A 27016-nucleotide genomic window follows, 5' to 3' on the forward strand; every position below is an offset into this window, starting at 1 on the left:
GTAAACTGTTGAAATTGCAAATTCTTTCCTATGTTTACAGGCAGCTTTTTCATTTTTAGTGTTGAGCTTTGCTGAATGACGCATGGTTTTATAGTTCTGAAACTATTGCAGGAAAATGCTCCTTAGCACAGGAAGGTTTTCTTGAGAAAACAGAAATTACCATGATGCCAACACCAATACTTTAGGTCTCCCAATATGAGGAGGACACTTGACTGGAAGTGAAATCTGGCCCCATGAATGAGATTCGCTTGTTAACCTTGAAGACTGATTGGGTGAATTCCATGTCTGGAATGGGAAAATTAACTATTATAATCTATTTAGGAAGATTATAATCTATTTAGTGACAAATGGTGTGAGTGAAAGACACAGAGGCACAGATCTAACCTCTGTTAGATAACAGCAGAAAGCTTATTTGGCATATCTCAGAGGCTATTAGATCAAAAAGCATTCTGTGCTTGTCCTGCTGTTACGCTCTTTTCATAAGGGTCTCATTGTAGACACTGTTGGGAGTGGGACAGTGGGGAGGTGATCTTTTGGTCTCAGTGTACTGTTGTGCTCTTATTCTGTGTCAAAAATGGTATTGTCTTATTCTGAGGCACAAGCAACTGAAAAGGAGATGATTGTGCGAGGATCAGTATCTGGACAAAGAACATTATGATGTTTTAGCCAGCCTTAGCTATCTTTCTAAAGTCTAGCACTTCAGGTTTAATGGTTTCATGTTCTCAGCTTTAAAGCACCCTTGGATTGGAATTAGAGAGGACAATTTTCTAGCCCCAGAAGTTATTACCCTAAACATGGGAATCCTTTACAGACAAGTAATGACAGAATTGAAAAATGATACTTGGGTAGGCATAATAACCACATTTTCCAATAACAGGCAAAATAATAGACATAAATAATCATAATTTGTTCTATCATATGCAAACAAAATTAATTCTGACAGACATAATATATACTTGGTGCTTTAAGGTCAAAGAAGGATAGAAAATAAGAAGTCAAATTGTTTGGAAAAAAATGCAATTAGAACTAAGAATTAAGTTTTCTTTACAAACCCTTAGATCAGTCTGTTTTTCTAGTTGGTATTTACAATAGGATACTTGAGTCTGCTGTGTCATGTTGGGTTTTCTCCTTGTTCTTTAGAAAGTATCTATTTCTATTTAAAGAAAGCATGTAGTCTAAGGCTGTTCAAGAATACAAGTAGTCTGCTGAGACTGGAAGTGGGAAAAGTGTCATCAGAAGTAGGAGCAGGTTATTTTGTTCTGTTGGCATTATATACTCTGGAAAATCACTATCAGTGAGCTATACCATGGTATATACCTTGTAAATGGAGCCACCCAATGATGACTCTCACCAGATTTGCACCACAGTAAGAATGACTTAGCATTTGATATCCTGATGTTCATTTATGTCATTTAACTTATCTGCATGAAAATATTTCTTTGCTGTTCTTTTTTTTTTTTTTTTCAAATCAAGGTGGAAAGTCTGGATGAAGAGGGAAACACAGTGAAAGGTCCATATGCTGTTACCATATATGTGGAGGATATCAATGACAACCCACCAGAATTTGACCAGACAAAGTATACTGGAGTAGTGAGGCAGAACTCCCGCCCAGGTAGTTGTCATAATAATTAAATATTATAGTTAATGGGAAGCTAGGTAGATTAAGTTTAACTACATTTCCTGACACCGTCATCAACTGGTCTTCACAACTACTGGGAAAATACTAAGCAGATCTGGTGAAGAGGCTACCTGTGGGATGGTATACAGGCAATGTAACCTCTATACACAAGCGTTGCTTACCACGAGAGATGCATTATTAAAGAACAGCATCTCCCCATAAGCTGCCTTCCTAGGTTGAGAGCTCTGCTTGGGTGGACTACATGTTGAAGTTTCAGTCTTCTCTTACCACTGTTTCTTCTCTAATCCAAACAGGCAAGCCCTTCATGTACGTCCACGCCACTGACCGTGATGATCCTACCACTCTCCATGCACAGCTGGTGTACAGCATTCTTCATCATTTTCCCAATCCTTATTCAGAAATGCTTTTCCAGATCAATAATGTAACTGGAGCAATCTCACCAAGTAGAACGGGTATGTAAAAAGATTTTTGTTTGTCAAAAAAGCAAGCATGAGTTCCTGGGTGTACATAGGAGCAAAACAACAGCACAGATCTCATGTTAAACTCTGAATAAATGTAGTCAGCAGGACATACTCCACTGAGGCCCTGGTTCTGGGGGAACTTTGCGTCCCACCAAACTCAAGGGAAGTTAGCAGAAATGGAGATCGGGATCTAAAAGAACATTGAGAAGAGAAGCAGATCCTCTGGTCCTCAGGACTACACTGAGCCATGTCTTGGGATTAATTCTCTTCCTTGAAATATAGAAACCCAAAAGCAGTAACATGAAAAATGCAGAGAAAACTCAGCTGGCCACATGATCCCAACTGAACTGCAATGATTTAAAACCCCTGTGCCTTCTGCTGGGCTGAATAGGAGTGCCTAACTGGAGTGAGGGATGTTCAGTGATGCATCTGCACAACGTGAGACCACAGCACAGATGCCTCATACAATTATGTCCACATGATGCTGTGCTGCATTGTGCAGAAAAGCCAGAGGAAATGGCTTGCTAAGATTTGGCACAGAGGCCCATCTAAGGAGTGAGTCTGGAGCAGATGAGGAAGCATAATGCATGTAGAAACACAGTGTTTATAGCGCAATGGACAGATGAAATATCTCCACAGCCCGTGCTTCATTTCACTTGGCTGTTTGCTCTGTCTCTAGGCTCTTATTACTTAGATCCTCAAAAGCAGGACACCTTCACGCTTGTTGTCACTGTGAAGGACATGGCAGGGACGACAACAAATGCTTTCACCAGCAGCACCGATGTGATCATCACTGTGAAGGAGAGCTTGTGGAAAGCTCCTTCCACCATTCACATCCAAGAAAACTCAACCCAGGCCCACCCTGTCAACATCAGCCAGGTAGGGCCCTTGACCATGATCCCTGTACCTCTCCTTGGTGCCATGGAGTTGTTTTTTCCACAGCTGACTGTCACAGTGTCCTCACCAGGCTCTTCAGAAAAACTTTGGTACCTCCCTGTTATTTTTTTATATGGTATCCTTTGGGAATGATATTTAGTTAGTCTCATTAAATTATTGTTAGTGTGAAAGTTAATAGTTTGAATACAGTCAATATAAACATTAGAGTGACTGGGCTTTGCCCTTCAGTTTGGAGAGGCTGTTAGCACTGCCTGTGTGTGAAAATATCCCATAGATAGAGGAAACGCTTGGAGAATTTTGTTACAGTGTAATGACTGGAAGAAAAGGGTGTTTTACAAGGCTATCTGGCACAATATGAAAGATGAAGCTCTTGAGACACCCCAAGGGAGCTTCCAGACAGTTGGGACCCTCTCTGGAGATGCCATTCTTCTCTCCCAATGGGATTCTTTGAGCACTTCCAGCCTCACTCTAACACCACGGGCCCTCCAGGCTTTAAGAAACCAAGAGGTAACCTGTTGAAGGTAATTTAGAGGTTAGCTTCTTCCATCCATAGAAGAGTCTGGCTGGGGTCCGTTTCCACTGCAACCCTGGACCAAGGAAGTTCTGCTGTGACCAGTTTGGTGTGACACAGCACACCTACTATATCAAAAGTACCTCAGCAGGACTGATGTTGTCCTTCAGCATCCTGCATTCCCACGGTATTCCTCTTTTCACAGTGCAAATGCAAAACACTTTGCTGATAACTGCAGACCGATAGCAATGTACGTACATTGGCAATTATCAACTAATGAGCCAGCAGCCTTTCAGAAATGTTTGACTTTGAAAAATGCCTTGGCACTGACACCCAAATGTTCCTTGGACATGGCAGGATTCCTCGGATCCTGTTTGCAAAAGTAATTGACTCAATGCTATTCCCATTGGCCTCAGCGACAGTCTGAGGAAGTGCAGAGGGAAAACAGGTGAAAGAAAAACTGATATGCAACGGTGCTTCTATTCTGAGGTCACTTGTGTATAAATTTCCAGTGGCAGTCAATGACACGTGGATTCTGCATAGGGGAAAATGAAACGCAGTTCCTGATATATAGCGTATATATAAAAACCCCAGTAGTACTGACTCCTTCATTAATTTATAAGTCTGCTTACTGCATTTCATTTTAAATCTGAAAAACCCCACTAAAGATACTTCATCACAGACTTTGATCCATATAAAGAGCATGCAGACACATTTGTGCAAATAGGCAGTGGGTATTAGTTTTGTTGTTCCACATCTCTGAATTTGGTAAACCAAAACAACAGGCAGGAATAGACAGTGTAAGGAGACGAAATAAATTAGTTTCAAGACATTCAAATATATATAATGCTTTTTTTCTCATGTATCACCATTTAGCTCCACATCCCAAAACCCTTCCATAAAAAGATAAGTGTGGTAACCCATCTGGACAGCTGGAGAAACTGAGGTAAAGTGGATTCAACACAACAATTCAGAGAACAGAGGTGGATTATCAGTCTGGTTTTCTGCAGCTCATTCCAAGAGACTATCAAACTGTTAATTTTCTGGTTTATGAAGCTAACAGGAATGCAATCTTTTCTGTTTGTGCTCCAGAAACGATCTTTGTTAAATCTCAGTCTACACTTCTGACTTCCTACCCTGGCTTATTTTTGTGGTTTTAGGTGCACTCAAACGAGCAAGATGTAATTTATGACATTTTTGAAAAAGAAAAGCTGCCCAGGCTCCCATTTTCTATCGATCAGAGTGGAGTTATTTACGTGACCGAACCACTGGACAGGGAAGAAGAGGATACTGTAAGTAAACACATAAAACCTCACCAATGGGAGAGACCACAGGAGGAAGCTGTTTATTGGTGTGGGAGTAAATACAAGAAAGCTCACTAGAAAGGCCGGGGGGGGTGGGGGTTAGGGGGAGTGTTAGGGTGGGGAAGAAATAAAATCTTTGTTTCCTGTCATTTCTCTTTGGGAATGACTTGATAGATATGAGAGAACATTCATCTACTACACTGTAAACAGCCTTCAGTTTGGTACCCTACAACATTTCTCCACGCATCTGGCAGTAGAAATCACTGCCCACAGTGTATGTATAATGTACAATACAGACCAACCATTGCAGGATTGTAGATGCATGAGCAAGAGGTAGGCAATGGCATTTGGAAGGCCTGGAGATTTGGTTGTTTAATATCTATTCCAGATCCCAGAGGCCTCAGGGATCTTTCCACAGCAGAAGCAGAGTTTAGCTTTCAGTTGCAACTGTGAAGTAAACCCATCTGGCAGCCTTTTAGACAGAAATCCCTCTGTCCCCTTTTGTTACTTGAGGCACAGAATAGGCCCAGATATGGGATCAGATATGTTGGAGGAATCCTATCTCTGTATGTGACAGATGAATTTGCAAAGTGACAAAAATGAGATATTATTGCTTTTCTTGTATTTTTGTGAGAGCAAGTTCAAAGTGCAGTGAAGTATTCAGGACTTTAAAATTCTTCTGAGAACTCAGACCTCAGGCACTAAGGAATGGTGGAAGAGTTCTGAATTAAACAGAGTGAAAATACTGAACAAACATATGAAAAAATACTTCATTTGCATGGAGCACTCCATAGTTACACATTTAAATGCAAAATATTGTCACACTGGACATTCAAAACATCTAATCTCAATATTCTTATTGCAGTATAATTTCTTTGTGGTCACAAAAGATAACAAGGGAGAACTCGTGGACAAGCCTCTGAAAATTCATGTTGTGGTGGAAGACATTAATGACAGTCCCCCTGTGTGCCAGCAGGCCCTCACTGTAATTGAAGTTCAAGAAAATGAAGGTGGAGGTAAGAAAACAGCTTCTTCTCATTTATGCATCCTTCTAGTCCTATTATTTTTTTCCAGCTGGGTGCATATAAAGCTAGAAATTTTGATCCCAAAGAGTAAAATGTAGCTCTCCTAGGTGAATGTTTTCCTGTGCAAATAGCCTTGTTATTTTCATTTCAAAAATTCATGTGGAAAGGATTTCAATAACCTGAGAAAGGCAGACCCAAAATCCCTACTTAAAAAATGCTGTTCCATTTAAAACATAAAATTGCGTTTTCCCACAACCACAGTTTTGGACAACTGCATAGAATGTAAAAAGAAAAACACCCCTTTTATTACTAATATAATATAATCTGTCCCAAAGTCTTCACATCAGTTTTCTGGTTTCAAGGCTGAAGTATCTGTTGTTAGAATCACTTCTGCTGGTCAAAACACATGGCCCAGTCCTTTTGGACTGCCCCAAGCCCAAAACAGCTGGTTGGGATGCTAAAGCAAAATCTCCCAGAAGTCAAACAGTTTTGTCCTTTGCAGTGTTTTCCATGCAGTTTTATTTTTATTGCCCCTCTACTCTTTGCATTGATATCACTGTTGTCAGTGCGTACACCTGTGGAGGAATAGGACCACTGCATTCTGACTGAGTCTGGTCTCTTCTCTGCCACAGGAAGCAATATTGGCACCATCTTAGCTACGGACAGGGATGAGGAGGATACCCTTAATTCTCGCCTGCAATTCAAAATTGAAAGTCAGGTTCCTAATGTTCCTGCAAGTAATCTGTTCCTTATTCAGCAAGACACTGGGATTTTGCAGTTAACTGGCCATTCATTAAACAAGCGCATTGCACCCAACTATTCCTTGAAGGTGCTGGTGACAGATGCAGGTATGTAATGCCTTGTGTTATACATTGGAATAATTGTGTTCAGTATCACGGGATGGGAGGAGACCTGGAGGATTCATTGGGCAGGCAGCAGCACTGAGAGCTGGCTTGCCCTGGCATGGTACTGCCTTGTTCTCGAGATGCAGGGAGGTTAATCATGATTCATAATACAAGTATGGAAGGAAACCAGCTCCAGGGCAGAGTGTGGCTAAATTGGGAAGCTTGTTAACAAGTACTCCAGTAAGAGATTTCCTTCCACAAGGAAAAAAAGTTGAAGAGATCATGATCGTGGTTGTCGTGGTTTGAGCCCAGCCGGTAACTCAGAACCACACAGCCGCTCGCTCACTCCCCCCCCCCCCCTTCTTCCTCCCCCCGCTCCCGGAGGGATGGGGAGGAGAATGGGAAGAATGTAACTCCCACGGGTTGAGATAAGAGCAGTCCTGCAACTAAGGTATAACACAAAACCACTACTGCTACCACCAATGATAATAACGATTAGTGAAATAACAAGGGGAGAGGATACAATTGCTCACCACCCGCCGACCGATACCCAGCCCGACCCGAGCAGTGATCTGGGCCTTCCGGGTAACTCCCCCCGGTTTATATACTGGGCATGACGTGCAGTGGTATGGAATACCCCTTTGGCCAGTTTGGGTCAGGTGTCCTGTCTCTGCTTCCGCCCGGCTTCCCCTCCTCCCTGGCAAAGCATGAGACTGAGAAAGTCCTTGGTTGGAATAAACATTATTTAGCAACAACTAAAAACATCGGTGTTATCAGCGTTGTTCCCAGGCTGAAAGTTAAAAAAACACAGCACTGCACCAGCTACTAAGCAGGAGAAAAATGACTGCTATAGCTGAACCCAGGACAGTATCCACCCCTTATTCCATACCATTCACGTCATGCTCAGATCCCACATCTCTCAGCACACCATCACCCCTGTCCCATATATACACATATATATACACCCACACCCACACACAGAGAAAGATATCGTTCCCTAGTCCATGGACCAATCCCTGTAAAATTGCTGAACTCATCCAGTCCATGATGTCAGGCTCCATCTCTTGTAATAGTCTTTCAGGGCAGGAGGGACGGTACATAGTGTTGGGTTGTTGCCTGCTGATGATACCGCCAAACTCATCTGGTCACTGCTGAGCTCGTCTGGTTTCCTCAAAATTCATTCTTTGTTGAGGTGATGATCGGAGGGAAGTCAGGGTCAATGGCTGGTGACCTGAAGATATCTAGCTGGTGGGCTATAAAAGTGTTATAGAGCAGGCAACAGCGTACAATTGAGTTCATTGGCTGTTTTCCCCCAAAATCAAATCCCCTTGAGGTACACATCGGACTTCCCCATCTTCCCGCATTACCCACCAAGTATATCCAGGTCCCTGAGCAAAAGCAACCCCACGAGTGGGTTTGCCTTTACCTGAAGCAGGAATAACCCAGACTGTCTTCCCCAACAAATTCTTTATGTGCACCACAGGAACTTTATCCCCCTCTACAGTACGTAAAAGTTCTGATTGGGCTGGGCCAGCCCTGTTGGCAGATCCCCTACTGTTGACCAACCAGGTGGCTTTTGGTAAATGTGTATCCCAGTGTTTGAAAGTCCCACCACCCATTGCTCTCAGTGTAGTTTTTAACAGCCCATTGTACCGTTCGATTTTCCCAGAGGCTGGTGCATGGTAGGGGATGTGGTATACCCACTCAATGCCATGCTCTTTGGCCCAAGTGTCTATGAGGTTGTTCCGGAAATGAGTCCCATTGTCTGACTCAATTCTCTCTGGGGTGCCGTGTCGCCACAAGACTTGTTTCTCAAGGCCCAGGATAGTGTTCCGGGCAGTGGCATGGGACACAGCGTATGTTTCCAGCCAGCCGGTGGTTGCTTCCACCATGGTAAGCACATAGCGCTTGCCCTGGCGGGTTGGTGGGAGTGTGATATAGTCAATCTGCCAGGCCTCCCCATATTTGTACTTCAGCCATCGTCCTCCATACCAGAGAGGCTTTAACCGCTTGGCTTGCTTAATTGCAGCACATGTTTCACATTCGTGAATAACCTGGGCAATAGTGTCCATCGTTAAGTCCACCCCTTGATCACGAGCCCATCTATATGTTGCATCTCTGCCTTGATGGCCTGAGGTGTCATGGGCCCACCGGGCTAAAAATAATTCACCCTTATGTTGCCAATCCAAGTCCATCTGAGCCACTTTAATCTTAGCAGCTTTATCCACTTGCTGGTTATTCTGGTGTTCCTCAGTGGCCCGACTCTTGGGTACATGAGCATCTACGTGGCGTACCTTCACCACCAGGTTCTGCACCCGAGCAGCGATATCTTGCCACAATGCAGCAGCCCAGATGGGTTTACTTCTGTGTTGCCAGTTGCTCTGCTTCCATTGCTGCAACCACCCCCACAGGGCATTTGCCACCATCCATGAGTCAGTATAGAGATAAAGTACTGGCCATTTTTCTCGTTAAGCAATGTCCAAGGCCAGCTGGATGGCTTTCACCTCTGCAAATTGACTCGATTCACCCTCTCCCTCAGCAGTTTCTGCAACTTGTCGCAGGGGACTCCACACAGCTGCCTTCCATCTCCGATGCTTTCCCACAATATGGCAGGACCCATCAGTAAACAAGGCATATTGCTTTTCACTCTCTGACAGTTCATTATATGGTGGGGCCTCTTCAGCACGCATCACCTCTTCTTCTGGTGACATCCCAAAATCTTTGCCCTCTGGCCAGTCCATGATGACTTCTAGAATTCCTGGACGACTGGGATTTCCTATTCGAGCTCGTTGTGTAATTAGTGCGGCCCACTTACTCCATGTAGCATCAGTTGCATGATGTGTAGAGGAGACCCTGCCTTTGAACATCCAGCCCAGCACAGGCAACCGGGGTGCCAGGAGGAGCTGCGCTTCAGTTCCAATCACTTCTGAGGCAGCTCGAACCCCTTCATAGGCTGCCAGTATCTCTTTTTCAGTGGGAGTGTAGCTGGCCTCGGATCCTTTATATCCCCGACTCCAAAAGCCAAGGGGTCGACCTCGAGTCTCCCCTGGAGCTTTCTGCCAGAGGCTCCAGGTAGGACCATTCTCCCCAGCTGCGGTATAGAGCACATTTTTCACATCTGGCCCGGCCCGGACTGGTCCAAGGGCTACTGCATGAACTATTTCTCGTTTAATTTGTTCAAAGGCTTGTTGTTGCTCAGGGCCCCATTTGAAATCATTCTTCTTCCGGGTCACGTGGTAGAGAGGGCTTACAATCAGACTGTAATTTGGGATGTGCATTCTCCAGAACCCCACAACACCTAAGAAAGCTTGTGTTTCTTTCTTGTTAGTTGGTGGAGACATTGCTGTTATCTTGTTGATCACGTCTGTGGGGATCTGGCGGCATCCATCTTGCCATTTTATTCCCAAAAATTGAATCTCCTGTGCAGGTCCCTTGACCTTATTCCGTTTTATGGCAAAACCGGCCTTCAGCAGGATTTGGATTATTTTCCTCCCTTTCTCAAAAACTTCTTCCGCTGTCTCACCCCACACGATGATGTCATCAATGTATTGCAGGTGTTCTGGAGCTTGCCCCTGTTCCAGTGCAGTCTGGATCAATCCATGGCAGATGGTAGGGCTGTGTTTCCACCCCTGGGGCAGTCGGTTCCAAGTGTACTGGACGCCCCTCCAAGTGAAAGCAAACTGTGGCCTGCATTCTGCTGCCAAAGGGATTGAGAAAAATGCATTGGCAATGTCAATTGTGGCATACCACTTGGCTGCCTTTGACTCCAGTTCATACTGAAGTTCTAACATGTCCGGTACGGCAGCACTCAATGGTGGTGTGACTTCGTTCAGGCCACGATAGTCTACTGTTAATCTCCACTCTCCATTAGACTTTTGCACTGGCCATATGGGGCTATTAAAGGGTGAGCGGGTCCTGCTGATCACTCCTTGGCTCTCCAGTCTGCGGATCAGCTTATGGATGGGAATCAAGGAGTCTCGGTTGGTGCGATGTTGCCGCCGGTGCACTGTTGTGGTCGCAATTGGCACTTGTTGTTCTTTGACCTTCAGCAACCCCACAACAGAAGGATCCTCTGAGAGACCGGGTAAGGTGGACAGCTGCTTAATTTCCTCTGTCTCCAAGGCAGCGATACCAAAAGCCCATCTATACCCTTTTGGGTCTTTGAAATACCCTCTCCTGAGATAGTCTATGCCAAGGATGCCTGGAGCCCCTGGACCAGTTACAATGGGGTGCTTTTGCCACTTCCTCCCAGTCAGGCTGATTTCAGCTTCCAGCATAGTTAACGCTTGGGATCCTCCTGTCACTCCAGAAATAGAAATGGGTTTCACCCCTTGATACCTTGATGGCATCAGAGTACACTGTGCACCGGTATCTACTAGAGCCTTATACTTCTGTGGGACTGATGTGCCAGGCCATCTGATCCACACAGTCCAGTAAACCCGATTATCCCTCTCGTCCACCTGGCTGGAGGCAGGGCCCCTCTAATAGTGATCACAAAATTCTCCACTTCTGTCTTGTAGAAAGGGATTAGTATTCCTTATCACAGGAGCTGGAGTAAAATCAGCTCTTTCGCTCCATCTGGGAAACTGCTCGCCAGAGGCTGGAGCAGCAGCTTTCCTGGGAGGATCATCCTTGACCATTGTTCTCCTCTTCAGTTCACGCACCCGTTGCTCCAGAGCTGAAGTAGGTTTTCCATCCCACTTTCTCATGTCTTCTCCATGATCCCGCAGGTAAAACCATAGGGTGGCCCGTGGCGTGTACCTCGTATATTTTCTTTCTCGAGCAGTAGGGCGCCTTCTGTTGATAGCTGAGACATGGGTTGGTACGCGTGGAGAGCTGGATAGATCGGATAAATCGTCTCTCAATTGTTTGAACTCCTGGGACAGTTTTTCCACAGCTGAAATGATGGAAGGGGTGAGATTGTCTTCGAACTCTCGGAGTTGACGAATCAGGAAATCCACTGTTGGTGATACTCCGTCATTCCAGGTCATTGATGCCAATGTGTGGGCATATGATGATGGCACACTCCGTGTAAGTTTCCGCCACATGGGTCGTGTACATTCGACTTCATCTGGGTCTACAGATGTGTTCCTGGAATCCGGCCTACGATAGATCATCTCTATAATGGCTGATTCCCTCAGGGACTGGATGCCTTTCTCTATCGTGGTCCAGTTGGCTGAGCGATTCGTAATATCATCTTTGTAGGGAAACCTTTCCTTCACAGCTGCCAGGAGCCGCCTCCAAAGACTGAGGGCTCGCTTCTCTCTTGCAATCGCTTTGTCAATTCCTCCTTCCTTAGCAAGTGATCCCAGCTGCTTGGCTTCCCTACCTTCTAGTTCATGACCGTCGGCCCCATTGTCCCAGCACCGGAGCAACCAGGTGACAATGTGCTCCCCTGGAAGACGGGTGAAATCTTTTCGCATATTCCGCAGTTCGGCTGAGGTCCGGGGTCGAGAAGTGACCTCTTCTTCTTCTTCCTCTTCCTCTGACCCACGTAGTAGTAACTCTTGTTCAGGTGCTGTTGCATATAGTAATGGCACTGGGTCTTCATCTTTCTTCACTTCGCGGGTTGCTCTTTGTGCCTTTCGTCTGCTTTTGCTTACAGGGGCAACAGACATTGTCACAAACTGGACATTTGATTTAGCTGCAGTGTTTGTCACTGTGGTTGGAGTGGCTGCAGTGTCTGCCACTAGGATTGGAGTGGTTGCAATGTCTATTGCTGGGGTTGGTGCAGCTGTTGTGCTTGGGAGTTGAGTAACACCAACAGCTGCATTATCTGTTGCTGTCGGGGTTTGAGTAGCTACTGTGCTTGTCACTGGGGTTGGTGTAGCTGCAGTGCTTGGAGTAGCCATATTGTCTGTTGCTGTCGGGGTTTGAATAGCTACTGTGCATGTCACTGGGGTTGGTGTAGCTGCGGTGCTTGGAGTAGATATATTGTCTGTTGCTGTCGGGGTTTGAGTAGCTACTGTGCTTGTCACTGGGGTTGGTGTGGCTGCAGTGCTTGGAGTAGCCACATTGTCTGTTGCTGTCGGGGTTTGAGTAGCTGTTGTGCTTGTCGCTGGGGTTGGTGTAACTGCTGTATTTGAAGTTGGAGTAGTTGCGTTGTCTGTTGTGGTCAGGGTTTGAGTAGCTGTTGTGCTTGTCACTGGGGTTGATGTAGCTGCTGTACTTGGAGTAGCTGTGTTGACTGTTGTGGTCAGGGTCTGAGTAGCTGCTGTGCTTGTAGTTGGCATAGCTGCGTTGTCTGTTGCTTTGCCATCAGATCCAGAGACATTTTTTTCCCTTTGAAGGTGCTGGATAGTGTTGAGCAGGGCTCTGTAGGCATAGGCCAAGCCCCAGCACGTTGCCAAAATTTGTCCCTCTCTGGTATAACCAGGACGACAACACACCTCGTTTAAGTGTTTTACTAGTTTTTCCGGATGTTGCACTTGTTCAGTGGTGAAGTTCCAAAGCACTGGAGGGGCCCACTGGCCTAGGTACTTGCCCATACTATCCCACACACCCTGCCACTCATAACTGTCCAGCCTCAGGGAAAATCTCCTGGTGGTCCTCCTATATCGTCGTCTAACCCTAGACCAGATTCGAACCTGATACTGCTGAATTTTTGACATTAAACGAAATAGGATGTTCCTAGGACGGGATGGCCGTGGGTAAAACACACTCCGTATGTTTGCCAACATGCTGATCCCCAGCACAATCAGCAGGCAGGTTTCAAGGGTACTCAAAGGCCATCTAAAACCTTCAGAACTCTCAATTGCTGTTGCAAATAGGCTGGTGGGGGAACGGGGGGTGAAAGAGAATGCTTCCTTCATAAGTTTACCCCCCGAGGAGAAAAAAAAGATATGCAATTGCTAAAATATTTCATTATATACCTCCCAATGTATAGTGGTGATGGCCACGCTGGAAGCACAAACCAGACCAGTTTCATGATCAATGAGTCTATTGTATTACAAGTCATTACCATGAAGTACAGTGAAACAAGAACCTTAGCCCAGGCCCCCCAGCCGATAAACACTAAAACAGCAAATAGTGGCTGTAAGTAAGGTACAACATGCTGAAACTCTGAGATCAAGCGCAACACGTCTGAGAGCCAAATAATCACCATTGTGACGAGTAGTAACAATGAATGCTTATCACAAATATGATTAAACACACTCTGGTCAGATCTGTCGTTATCTCAACCTTTCGTGCCCCACGTTGGGCGCCAAAAAGAACTGTCGTGGTTTGAGCCCAGCCGGTAACTCAGAACCACACAGCCGCTCGCTCACTCCCCCCCCCCCCCTTCTTCCTCCCCCCGCTCCCGGAGGGATGGGGAGGAGAATGGGAAGAATGTAACTCCCACGGGTTGAGATAAGAGCAGTCCTGCAACTAAGGTATAACACAGAACCACTACTGCTACCACCAATGATAATAACGATTAGTGAAATAACAAGGGGAGAGGATACAATTGCTCACCACCCGCCGACCGATACCCAGCCCGACCCGAGCAGTGATCTGGGCCTTCCGGGTAACTCCCCCCGGTTTATATACTGGGCATGACGTGCAGTGGTATGGAATACCCCTTTGGCCAGTTTGGGTCAGGTGTCCTGTCTCTGCTTCCGCCCGGCTTCCCCTCCTCCCTGGCAAAGCATGAGACTGAGAAAGTCCTTGGTTGGAATAAACATTATTTAGCAACAACTAAAAACATCGGTGTTATCAGCGTTGTTCCCAGGCTGAAAGTTAAAAAACACAGCACTGCACCAGCTACTAAGCAGGAGAAAAATGACTGCTATAGCTGAACCCAGGACAGTGGTTTTCCCCAAAAATCTTTCAAAGGCACTTACAGAAGAAAATCAAGAAATTAAACACAGCTGCTCAGAGAGTCCAGATAATGTATTTTAAAAGATTAAGAGCTGAAATTAATCTTCAAAAAGAATCTTGTACATTATATAAGTTCCCAGAAATCCTTTGTGGTTCACTGAATGGAAAGGAAACCAAACCCCATACTAAAGCTTAAAGCTTAAGGCTATGTGCTGGAGTCCTCATAGTCAGGCAAAACTTGTGGATGGAGGAATTGGTATGTAAAGAAAGTAGTGTGACTTATCTGTATATGAAATAGCATCATTTACGCAGATGATCTGAAAACCTTGCAGAGGGAGGAGCTGGTGATTTGTTTTGGATACTAATTTGAATTTCATCCAAACAGATTTGTTTAGAATATTCCTTAACTTTCAGCTCACGAAGTGCGTCTGTAAAACACTAAAATCCAGCTACATATGAGCAGCACATGACCAGACAGAGTATGCTTTAAAAATTACAAATCCCCATTCTATGGGTGCCCTTTCTCAGGTAGCACTTAAATTTACATAGATCTAAAATTTAAGGAAACTTTAATGAATGAAAATGGGGTTGCTGCCTGATGACCCACCAAGAGGACAAAATAGCATAACAATCTGGGGCTTGCTTTCTGACATGCAGAAGTAATATTGAGAATGCTAACATAATTCATAGAATCATAGAATCATAGAATGGTTTGTGTTGGAAGGAACCTTCAAAGGTCATCTAGTCCAACCCCCCTGCAATGAGCAGCGATACCTTCAACTATATCAGGTTACCCAGAGCCACATCCAGCCTGGCCTTGAATGTCTCCATCATCATCCTGTTAAAGGGACATGATTAAAAAAGGTGAGGGAAATTAAATGAGACGGGATGGACATACTGAAGATATTGGGAAAGTGGATAGTAAGATAGAGACTGAGGTTGTCACTGGCTAAGAGATATTGGCGACCAAGTGCTTCTTACAATAGCAAGACTTTGATTGAATTGGGCAATCTGGCAGCGCTCCCTTTTGCTCACAGTGAACCCTTTCAGAGGAAAGTTATTTTCGGCAGAAGGGCTGACTTGACGTTGTTTGTTCTCTTTCCATGCAGTATTCCAAACAATCTGTGACGTGCAAATACATGTCATCGACATCAATGATCAGATTCCCATCTTTGAAAAATCAGATGTGAGTATTTTTAACACTGTTCTTGACGTTCCAATAACTTATAACAAATATTTGAGCATACGTTCAATGTCTATTGAATGCCAGTGGGAAACTAATGATTTATAGAACAAGTAACAGCAATCCATTAGTGAAAATACAGGCAAGGTATTGCTGCAAAGCCTGCATATAAGTTCTATCTACATAGTGAACAGTGGGACAAACTCATAGTTCTGAAATATAAGGTAATTTCCTCAGTGGAAAACTATGTGTACAGAAAGAAATTTTTCTATTTAAGCAGTTCATTCCAGCAATGTAAGTTCTGGAGGGAAAGGTGGAAAAAAAGGCTTTAAAATTAATTAAAGTAGCTAAATGGAAAAAAGCTAACATGTCCCAAGTTCCCTTCCAAACACAGTATTAATGTATCCAGAAAAGCCCATAGGTGAATGGAAATCAAAGGCTCTATTTGCTTTATCCAGAAACAGTGGTCCAGTGATCCATGCCCAAATACATACCTGCTGGCCCTTGGTTATGGAATGGATGTCAGGCTCTTGCTTCCTCCTCTGGTGGAGGTGCTGGCATCTGGCAGAGAGACCTGCAAACCTTCTGTGACTACTGCATGCTGCCCAAGCCTCCCTGCAAACACTTCAGTGGCTGGAGTACCTACATTTAGGTGCCTAAGATACAACTACACTTGTAAGCAATATAGGCGATGGGCTTAGGAGAGCTGTCAGATGTAGGTACCCTCCTGGGGAAGCTGTATTGGTTTTGGGGCTTTGCTGACTGCATTCATTGCCCAGCTCTCTGTTGATGATAACAGGAACTTAAACACATGCAGAGTAGCAGGCTGTTGACTTTCTCACCTCAAGGTCCAGGACCTGGTCTCAAGATGAGACTGGTGGGTCAGGTCACACATCAAACAGAGTAAATGGAGCCGGGCTGCTAATGTTGCAGTGACCTATGGTGCATGGAGCAATTAAATATTTAACAGTCAGTGGCTGTGGTGCTCACTGGGTGCGGAGGAGCTGTACTGTCCTCACTGCTGTGAGAACTGCATGAATGTGTAATGGTTTCAACAGAGGAGGTCTGGGACTGCTGTTCGCTGTTCACCCACAGACAGAGATCCCATCACCTTTGATAAATGTATGGCTAAAAAGGGGGATACAGCAATTTTACAGAGGCCCATCTTGCAGCTCTGGGTTCCCCTGGGCAGTGAGGTAGCTCACCTGTACTGCTGCAAGGCACTTCACTAATGCTTTCGTACATCTCTCTGACCTGGTTACGTCTCTGCTGTGAAGTGCACCCACCACTTTCCTCTCTCACACAGCTGCTCTGGGTCAAAATACATCCGTGCTTGTGGGTCGCAACCTTGGTATAGCACTCAAGTTTTTATCTGCAGGTAGTGCTCGATGTGTCATATTTCAATGATCTCTCTTTCCTCAGTATCACAATGTGACTGTTGCAGAAGATCTCCCAGTAGGAACAGTGATATTAGAAATTCAAGCTACCGATGGAGATGAGCCTGGCACAGGGAGTTCCTACATCATTTACCAAATGAAGGAAGGAGATCCAAAAAACACATTCATCATAGAGACAGATTCTGAAACAAACCGAGGGTTCGTCAGGATTCACAAGGTGAATAGATAGATTTGTTCTTCTCCCCCTGGTATGTATAAATATATATATATAAATACATAGCTGGCTCTGCTGCAGGCCCTTTCTCCAGCAGAGCAGGCTCTGGCTGATGAAGTAGGTCTTTATGCATCATCAAGAAAAAAAATGGCATTATTTGATTTTGCAGCAGCATTTCTGGAAATGAGAAAGCCAGCTAAATGCTTTCATGGACTGTGGTTGTGGTGGTTGGTTTTCACGGGGCAGATCCTCCTCTCTGCTGGTGGTCTGGGCTTTTGCAATGGGAGGTGCAAGTGAGACCAGCATGTCTCAATGTCAGGATGGAGAGGCAGTTTGTTCCTGCTGAGGCAAACATTACCTGTGACAAAGCCAAGGTCAGAGTATGCTGCAGCAGGTGATATATCCCACATAATGAAAGCTGGAGAACACTTTCCCTGCACCCATTAATTTCAACAGCAAAAGTGCTCTCCCTTTGAAATTAGCCTTCTCAAAGTCACTTGAATGATGAGTCCAGAAAGCCTATCACTCATTTTTCAAGAGGTGATATGTTCTCTGCATCCTGATGCCATCCAGGCCAAGGGCAGCATTTGGTGGACCATCTTCAGGCTCAACCTCAGTGTCATTTTTTCCTGAGGAGGCAATTGTGAGAAACTCCACGATGTAACAACCCTCACATGACTTTTGTCACCCAGAGGTCAGCCAAGGCCTTCTCATACAGAGCTATAAATACTATTGCTGTAAACAGAATATAGTTATTAAGCTTAGTCAGGCAGGTGGCAAGGTTATTAGGAAAGGCAGTTGCTGAGGAGGCCTCCAAATGAGCATATTGTTTAATTTAAATTGACTGTTCCCAGTGTCATTGTGCTTATGACAGCTCACCCTCACTTCATCTGTGTGTGAGATGTAGTCTCCTCCTTGAAGAGAGGCAGACTTCGTGATTTCCTATGGGAGTTCCCCACGACAGTAGGGCTTAAAGCACCTTTTTCTTTCCTGATTTACCTAGGCTCTTGATTTTGAAACAGTTCCAGTGTACAACCTGGTGATTAATGCCACAAACCCCGAACCGCTGGTGGCAGGCGTGCAGTACAACTCAAGCTCCCTTACCCTGTTTAAAGTATTCGTAACAGATGTGGATGAGCCACCCGTTTTCCATGAGACAATTTACAAACAAGAAGTGTCTGAAGACATTCCTGTCAATACCCTGGTCATGACGGTGGAGGCCTATGATCCTGAGGGGGATACTGTACGGTAAAAAAAAGTGACCATGATTTATTTATTGAATTTAGAATTTAGAAAATTGTTTTAAAAGAGGTACAAGGAAATCACACCCAATATTTGGCAGCAGGAAAAGACTTTTACAAAAGTCTTATCTCCTAGTAGAAAGTGGAGGAGTGGCGACGTGGTGGCCAGTGACCCACTTGGAGCAGACTGTTGGGCAGTGCTTTTCTAACCAGCTTCCTCTCTGTGCTGCGACAAGCACCAGCCAGTAGGACCCTCAAACCAGGAAACTAAAAGGGCCATATATATATGTCTCCAGGAAAAAGGCAGAACTAGTCTGAGGTTAACAGGATTTCCATACCCATAAGGACTTTAACGAATGAAGCACATACTGCATACCCCCAGAACCAGTAGGACAGTAGCTGCTTTTCGTGTTCCACAGAAACTGCACAGGGCTTTTTCTCCACAAAAACACACAACCTGCAGTAAAGCTCCGGTCTATAATTGGCAATTAATTAATTTTCTTTTCCAACTGCCAAAGATGATACGCCTGCTTCCACTGTGGATGAAAAGTTCTGTGCAAAACAACTCCTATGCTTGTGGTTGGGATGCAAAACCTCAAACTGGCCCATTCAGTGGCCCAATGCCATGTTGTATGACCAAGTCTCCTTGAGTATCTGCCAGCTCATGGATGCACAGTGTTGTGTTGCATGGTGTAAATATACCTTACACAGCAGAGTCAGATAGAAGAATTATATGTGGCTCTTGCTGCACAATTCCCCGCTGGGACGCTGAGCAGATCAACCCAAACCAAACAATCCTTGAAATATAACTAAAATTCAGCAAAACACCAAGTAGTTAATGGACTTGCAGAATGTGACTGTTAGGCCTCCTGTGGATTTTTATTCCCATTTTTATTTATTTTTATTTTCATTCTCATCTGGCTTTCTACTTTCCCCTAGCTTTTGGGAACTTAGCATGTTTGGCCTTTCGTCAAACTGGTTTGAAAGTGAGCCATATAGTCCAGAAGCTCTGGGGAACGATGACAGAGACAGATGACAGGAATTCATACATACATAAACCACATTTCCACTAAGAAATAGGTTAAAGGGCATAAAATAAAAAGTATGAAAAGTAAAAGATGTACAAGCATGTCAGCATGCTGTTTCTAATGCAAGGGATACTGAAAGAACAAAAGCATTGAATGAGAAGGTCAGGTCACATCTACTCAAGCACATGCCTGTGCTTTACTGGGTCATATGTTCATGGTTAAATTTGTACAAGTAAATACCCAGAGACCTTGGGGTTTTTTAAACAATAATATAAAGGCAATTATGTGGTGATGTTTGAAGCACTCTCTGTTCCAAGGCTGCCCTGATGGCAATTATGGGCTGCTCCAGATTGGCAGCAGATAACCACTGCAGTCCACCTCGGGGTCCAGGCCCCCTGCTCATCCAAAAAAAGGTGCCTAGCTCCACTGCTCCCTCTTTCCCCCAGGCTTTGGCTTGTGCCCCCATCAAAACCAGGATGTGGGTGATGTGATGGGGAAAGAGAGACAGGGGTTGGGACAGAGCACACTTTTGGACCAAAAGCTCAGAAGGCCCCAGACATTGCAATCAGGAGGAAGGCTGAGTTGCAGTACACAGGCTGGAGGAGTGATGGCATTCCCATGGTTCTACTCTCACTCTTATTCTCAATAATTTTGGCCTCCTTTTCTCTGTCTGTATTTCCTCTTTGACTGTAGTATCAGGACTCTTCAAGAACCCCCTCTTCTAGTAGAATTGTGATCAAGCCATTTGCCCAAAATCAATAAAGAAGAATTTGCTTTTCAGCAATTTTTTGATTTGGAATAGTATATACAATTTTTTTTTCCTATTTCTTTTCAAAGATACTCCTTAGAAGGTGATGTGAGGAAATGGCTGAGGATTGATTCAACCACTGGGCAGGTATACACTGCTTCCACTTTGGATCGAGAACAAAAAGCAACGTACACAGTCAATGTTGTTGCATCAGAGCTAAGTAAGTGATGAAACAACTACATATGCACACAGAGGAATCCCCTGCTCTTACTGCTTTATGAGGAATTATCATACATTCCATGACTAAACCCATGAAATTACAGGAACATGTAGTGTATCCTTAGATGTTCATATTTCTTAACAATTTAACTTTCTTGAAAGAAATCTTGACGCTGTAGATAATGAGGATTAAAAGATGTTTCATAAAGTTAGCTATCACATTTGTTTGAGTCACACGGCACATAAAAAAGGCTAGAATTACTTCAGTGTTTTCATTATCAACATCTTCTGCCACTTTTTTCCTCTATAGCTATAAAGATTTTTGCATTTCTTGTAGGTAATGACGATGTGACCGCTTACTGGATATGATGGTCTATCTGCCTCTTTTCACTTGCTAAAGTTCTGTAATTAGCAAGAGCTGGGGGTAAATAAGCCATACTTTTTAAAAAGTGGTAGCAGCTACCACAAGTCCCTCAGGGTGTCCTGAGACCTTGCCTCTGCAACCTGCAGACAGAATCCCATCTCCCACTGCTTGCCTGATAGTGTACCTAGAGAATAGCTGCAAACGCAGCAGCCCAGCCTGTGTCCAAGATATGCATGCAACTTTGCATTCTCTAACTATAATATCTAACTCTACAGATAACGCAGCTCAGAAATCCAAAGCAACCTTGATACTACAATTACTTGATGTGAATGACAACCCTCCTCAGTTAGGTATGGATTATACTCTTTTCTTCTGCCACCCGCTAAGTGGAGGAGAGAGAGCTCTGATTCAAGCTACTGATGCTGATGAACAGCATTATTATTCAACATTTACTTTTTCTGTTGCGGATGATACAAATACGAGAAGTAGTTGGGAAATCTCGAAAGTCAATGGTAAGTTAATAAAGCTATTGTTACAATGATATGGGACCCTTTTAATACTCTGGGAAATATAAAGAAATATTGAATTCCTTTTCATTACTACTATTGTATATCCAGTATTCCATGTAGAAAAAAAATAAAAGGTTGTTGAGAAATTACGTGCATTTAGACACGTATTTATTTGAGCACTTATGTAATTATTTTTTTCAAGACATTATGTCCAGTATGTTGCAAGCTAAAATTTCATTAGTACTTCCAACAGAAGAAACATGTAAGAATAAAATGTACTCTGTGATTAACGAACACAGATCTCTTCTGCTATCAAAATAGAGCAGTTTGCAGACTGTCTATTTCTGACGTTTCATGTGCAAAGGGAAGTCGTGCTTCTCCAAGTGGAGCTCTTTGAAGGGGGGTCAGTAAACACATGGATAAATGCTTGGCCGATAGAGCCTGTCTGAATTCCTACGAGATAGTTGATGAAATGTCCCACTACAGAAAGTTGGGTTGATGTGAAAGGAACAAGTTTTGAAAGGATAAATAATAACTTAAAATTGAGGAGCTGGAGTAAATGGTCAGCTCTTGCAGTGAAGGGGGTTCATGCACGGTTTTGTAAAGTTTTTTGCGTGAATGATTTAAGTTGGTTAGGACTTCTATGATTATGGGGGTTATTCTTGGTTTAAACATGGTGCTTTCATTGTAGCACTGCCCAAGACCAGATTTGGCCTGTTGTAGATATTAGGAAGTTAATTCTATGACTGTACGAAGCTGAAGGCCAGAATAGGCTTTTAGGTGGTCCCTTTTGACTTAATGTCTGCAAACCAATGACAACTGGGATGGGGAAACCCAGGAACTACCAACATGTGTGAAGCAGCCTTAAAAAAGAGCGTTTGCAGCTGATGTGAATATTGAGCTACATTTCTTTCTTGTGCTGACATGAATGCTCCATTTCCCACTTACAGCCACTCATGCTTACCTCTCTCCGAAACATGCTAACTTTGAAGAGAAGGTGTATAATATTCCAGTAATAATTAACGACAATGGAAAACCACCTTTGGAAGGAAAAGTGAATCTTGAAGGTATACTATGCACAGAACTGTTCACTTCAAGACAAGTTACTTTTATGAATAACCAAACTGGGTAACTTCTCATTAACCTCATGGCATTTCTTTTTGCAGTAAACATCTGCAAGTGTTCAAGTGAAAAGTCATGCTTTATTGAAGTAGAGCGTCAGCATTTCTGGCCAACTGCCGGCCAGGCAATCGGGCTTCTTATTGGGATCCTGCTCATCATTGGTATGTCAATTTTCTTGATATGAAACCAGGTCTCTGAGATAAGATGGTGCTGCTGCATTTCTGACACTCATTCGCTTGCTGGGTGAAGAGATGTCATGAATGTTGCAGAATGAGCAAAAGAGAGAGAATCTCATGATTGTGTATCATGATTGCTGCAAACTTGCAAGGTTTTGGTCATAGGAATAGCTTTATTTGGCCTGTGCTTCTGGATCAATGTACAATGGCACATCAAACAGCTATGACAGAAAAAACTGCTGCACTTGTAGCATATTGTCACTTCATTGCTAGCCTTTTCCCTGCCAGGAAAGGGAGCCCCTAGATTATAGTGAAAATAGTGAAGCATCCAGGAAGGTCATGCTTACGGTATCTGTAGCTTACAATTATGATTTTATTCACCTATTTCAGCTTTGTAGCTTTCCATTTTTCATATGGATAATTGCTTTGAGTTGTGGCAATCTGGCATTTGCATGACCAAAGTACAGTTACATAGTTAAGCGCTAGTGAACAGTATTATGTTCTTAAAGACATGAACTGATGAAACTTTAAAAAATAGCTTAAAATGTTTTCAAAAACAAGACAAAACCTTTTGGGGGGATAGGACAGGACAAGACAGGACAAGACAGGACAGAATAGGATAGGATAGGGTATTTCTGTTAGAAGGGACCTACAATGATCATCTAGTCCAACTCCCTGACCAATTCCAGGATGCACAAAATTTGAAACATGTTGTTATGGGCATTATCCAAATGCCTCTTAAACACTGACAGGCTTGGGGCATCAAGCAGCTCTCTAGGAAGCATATTCCTGTGTTTGAGCACCCTCTCAGTAAAGAAATACTTCCTAATGTCCAGTCCTACTCCATTTATTCTTTAAATGTCTTTCAGTAGTACCCAGCATGATCTTCTTTATTTTTCCAGAAACTGAGGTTAGACTAACAAGCCTGCAGTTCCCTTAGTCTCTCCTCATGCCCTTTTTGCAGATTGGAATAACACTGGCTAGCTTCCAGTCATCAGGGACCTCCCCAGATTCCTAAGACCTTTGATAGATGATCGAGAGTGGCCCTGCCATAATATCCTCTAGCTCCTTCAGTATTCTCTTTATCAGTGTAAGTGCAAAAGTAGTAAGGATGACTTGCAAAGGCCAGTGAGGACGGGATCCAGTCCCCTAGGAAGTGAAGAGCAAGAAGAATTCAGTGCTCATTCCTGTGTGATTTTTGAATGTGATGGTCACAAGAGCCAGGCTGGGAAACTGTGACTCAGCTGTAGAGAGGGAAGGGAGTGTGAAAGACCCATGAAGAAAATCAAAGAAAAGGAATTAAATATGTTACAGACCTCATATTCAAAAGAGTCAGATTAAATTAGAGGATAAAAGAGAAAAACCCTCAAGACTTATGTAAGTTAACATTAGCTCAATTCTAAAAGAAGAATAAGACCCCAAATCAAGTTCAGTACCTAAAATGACAAAACCAAAACTCTGTGTTGGTTTTCTTTCTTAATGCACAAACCCCTAAAGCAAGAGAAAGTGCCAATACGTATGTGATGCATATGTGTGTGTCTTCTGAGGATAAAAAGAAAAAAAATTCAGTGAACTTAAAATGGCAGAAGCCATACTCAGACCATGTGATTGACGGAAAAACCCCTCAAACTGCATCTTTATCATCTCTGTTCAAGCTTCTCACATCATCTATTTCTGCACAATGCCTTAGTCTGATCCCTCACTTAGTTTAGTGTCATATTTAAGTGAAAATTATGTTGGATAACTGATTGAAGATGTTTTCATTACAAGAGAGCTGCTCAGCTTCAGAAAGCACAGCAAAAATTGTTACTGCTTTATGACTTTCAAAAAACACAGTGTATGTAGCTCATAAAGGAATTTAAAAATGAACTCCTGAAATTAATATCCAGGCTTTTTTCAATAGCAAGTTATTTTCGCTGTAAATGCAAAATCAGATGATTGCCTCTCAGATGGATTTAACAGAGGCCAGAGATGGGCAAGTGAAAAATGAGAAGTGTCTAAAGATTTTATGAAACCTGAGGAGATTACAAACATTGAGTTTGGCCTTGAAGCTCAGAAGATATAACCATAAAACCAGCCATTTCCGGGGGGCCTCTCTGATGTCAGAATGAATTCCTGCATGAGCTAAGGAATCTCCCAGACCTCAGCACCTTTCGTTCCAAAAGCAAGGATCCTTTGCAGTCTTACTTCCTCTAGAAGAGACACAGAGCACAGATGCTGGAAAACAAATACAACACAACAAAAAAATACACCCTAAACCCACAGCCAATCTTTTCTGATGGGAGAATCTCTTTCATTTAGACAAACTGTCCCTCTCCTGGAAGGTATTTCTCCCACTGAGAAGAGGGTGGAAGAATAAATATCACATGGCAGATACTAGGCATGTTCCTTGATTAACTACTCAGATACCACAAATATGAATGTAAAATCAGAACCACTACAGAACAGATATTTAGAGCAATGAATGGGGCAAGAGGAGTAGCTGAGCATTCCTATATACTTTAGTAAAGGAGCAGAGGTGTTGAAAGTGATAGATAATCTAACACTGATAGAAAGGAAATAAGTTTACATACAATGTAGCAAGCTCATCATGATTTTGAAAGATCAAACAAATATATACATTAAATATGCATATTTAACATGTATATATACACATATATATGTATATATGCATTTGCAGACATCTAAACGCCTTAGACTGGATATGACAAGTGATGATAAAGGGTATAAATACTTCTATTCCAGGCCAGAAGAAAATCTCAATCATTCTTGGCCATAGGTGCACAAATCTCTGGGGTCCATCAGCTATTCCTAACAGATACCAAGGACTTCCCAAAGAACAATTTGCTGTCAGTTGTCTCACCTTTGCTGTGACAGAAGTGCCATTCCAGTGGGGAAAAAAAACAGGGACTACAATTCAAGACAAACATGACAAATCACTGCTTAAGGGGAGAGGGGCTAAAAAAGACACTATGCCATCTTTTCAGATCCTAGAGGAGAAGTTCTCCTTTAGGGAACGTCTCTTGAGATCTGAGGTATCTGACCCTCCCCAAGCGGTGCCTCGGGTCACTGTTGGTCCAGCACGGCATGATCATTCCCCAAAGCTGTTTGCTTCTGTTCAAGAGGTAAAGCAGTATGGATATTACAGTGTGGGTGTCAGATCCTTTGCTAAAATACCTTTTCTCTTCCCTTTAATGACAAGTGCTTTCTGTTTTTCAGGTTGTATTACAGGGGGTGTGTTTTTTCACATGAAATACAAACAAAAGAATGAAGAGAAGAGCCATCAGAAAGATGTAAAGGATAAGTCTGAACTTGATAGGCTGGCTTAATGACTGTTCCATCAAGAGGCAAAAATGCCCTTTGGGTTGGGAAGGAGTGAGCTTTGAAGCTCCCAAAGCCCAGAAGTATGCAATCACAAACTGAGGATACAAACATGCAAAAGCAGGCTCCCAGGGCTTTGTCCTCACTTTTGTAGGTAATACTATTCAGTCACGAAACAAAAAATGTACATACGCTTCAGCAGCAGCCATTAGTAAGAATATCAGCTTTGAAGTGCCAACTCATGTCAATGCCAAATGCTGAGCTCCTGCAAGGATCAATACATGGCACCAGCCGCGTTTGTTTGGCCAGCTGAAGTACATATGGACTTTCCAGAGGACTATGTTTTATATAACTGCACGTTTGGCTCTTTTCATCTCAGTGTGTTACTGGATAGCAGAATGGGGAATAAGGTCCTGTGCTACATTTGAAGATGTCCCACGAAGCTGCAGGAATCTCTCTGACTCTCAGCAAAGGAGCTCCCAAACTTTTTGCAATCTGTGATCCTCCCTGGGTCATGCCTGCTTATGTTATGCTGGTAATTTGTACTAGCAATATTCACTAGCAATATGATATTTCTGTTTTTCAGTTTTGAAATCCACAGAGTGTAACCAGTTTGTGAAGCACAAACTTTCTTACAGATTCTAAGTTAAAAAATGCAGTCTGAGTCATGTGGAATTGGGTAATGTGCTGTTTTATCATACTGGTGCAAATATTGTTCTTGCCCCCTACACATTAGATAAGAATAAACATGCTCTTTAAAGGTTTTAATGCCTGCTTATTTTATAAAAATTAAAAAAAGAAAAAAGAGTGCATGAGAGCAAACCACTGATGCTTGGTTATCTATTGAATTTAACCCTCACTTTCACATAATACAGATTAAAAATGGCTCTTAGGACAGAGTGATACATGTCCAGCTGGTTCAAGATGCAATGACTGCTGGAGGCACTTTCAGTAAAACGTATTTGAGCCCAGGATGACACTCAGAGAAGGAAAGCCTTTCTCCTGACAGCAT

At 43.4% G+C, this 27016-nt stretch overlaps 1 protein-coding gene across 2 annotated transcripts in view; it reads left to right on the forward strand.

Moving 5' to 3' along the window:
- CDH17 (cadherin 17) overlaps nt 1–26749 on the forward strand; it is a 40543-nt gene extending 13794 nt beyond the window's left edge. For both annotated transcript variants that reach the window (XM_030508038.1, XM_030508027.1), the window contains exons 5-18: nt 1474–1612; nt 1933–2091; nt 2780–2979; nt 4669–4800; nt 5678–5828; nt 6470–6685; nt 15592–15668; nt 17088–17279; nt 18280–18524; nt 20383–20513; nt 21152–21388; nt 22336–22452; nt 22552–22668; nt 25903–26749. In XM_030508038.1, coding sequence (XP_030363898.1) covers nt 1474–1612; nt 1933–2091; nt 2780–2979; nt 4669–4800; nt 5678–5828; nt 6470–6685; nt 15592–15668; nt 17088–17279; nt 18280–18524; nt 20383–20513; nt 21152–21388; nt 22336–22452; nt 22552–22668; nt 25903–26012 — 2223 coding nt within the window. In that variant the 3' untranslated portion in view covers nt 26013–26749. The remainder of the gene's footprint in view (nt 1–1473; nt 1613–1932; nt 2092–2779; nt 2980–4668; nt 4801–5677; nt 5829–6469; nt 6686–15591; nt 15669–17087; nt 17280–18279; nt 18525–20382; nt 20514–21151; nt 21389–22335; nt 22453–22551; nt 22669–25902) is intronic.
- The last annotated feature ends 267 nt before the right edge of the window (nt 26750–27016 follow it).

This window comes from Strigops habroptila, chromosome 1 (assembly GCF_004027225.2).
Source record: "Strigops habroptila isolate Jane chromosome 1, bStrHab1.2.pri, whole genome shotgun sequence".
Lineage (NCBI taxonomy): Eukaryota > Metazoa > Chordata > Aves > Psittaciformes > Psittacidae > Strigops > Strigops habroptila.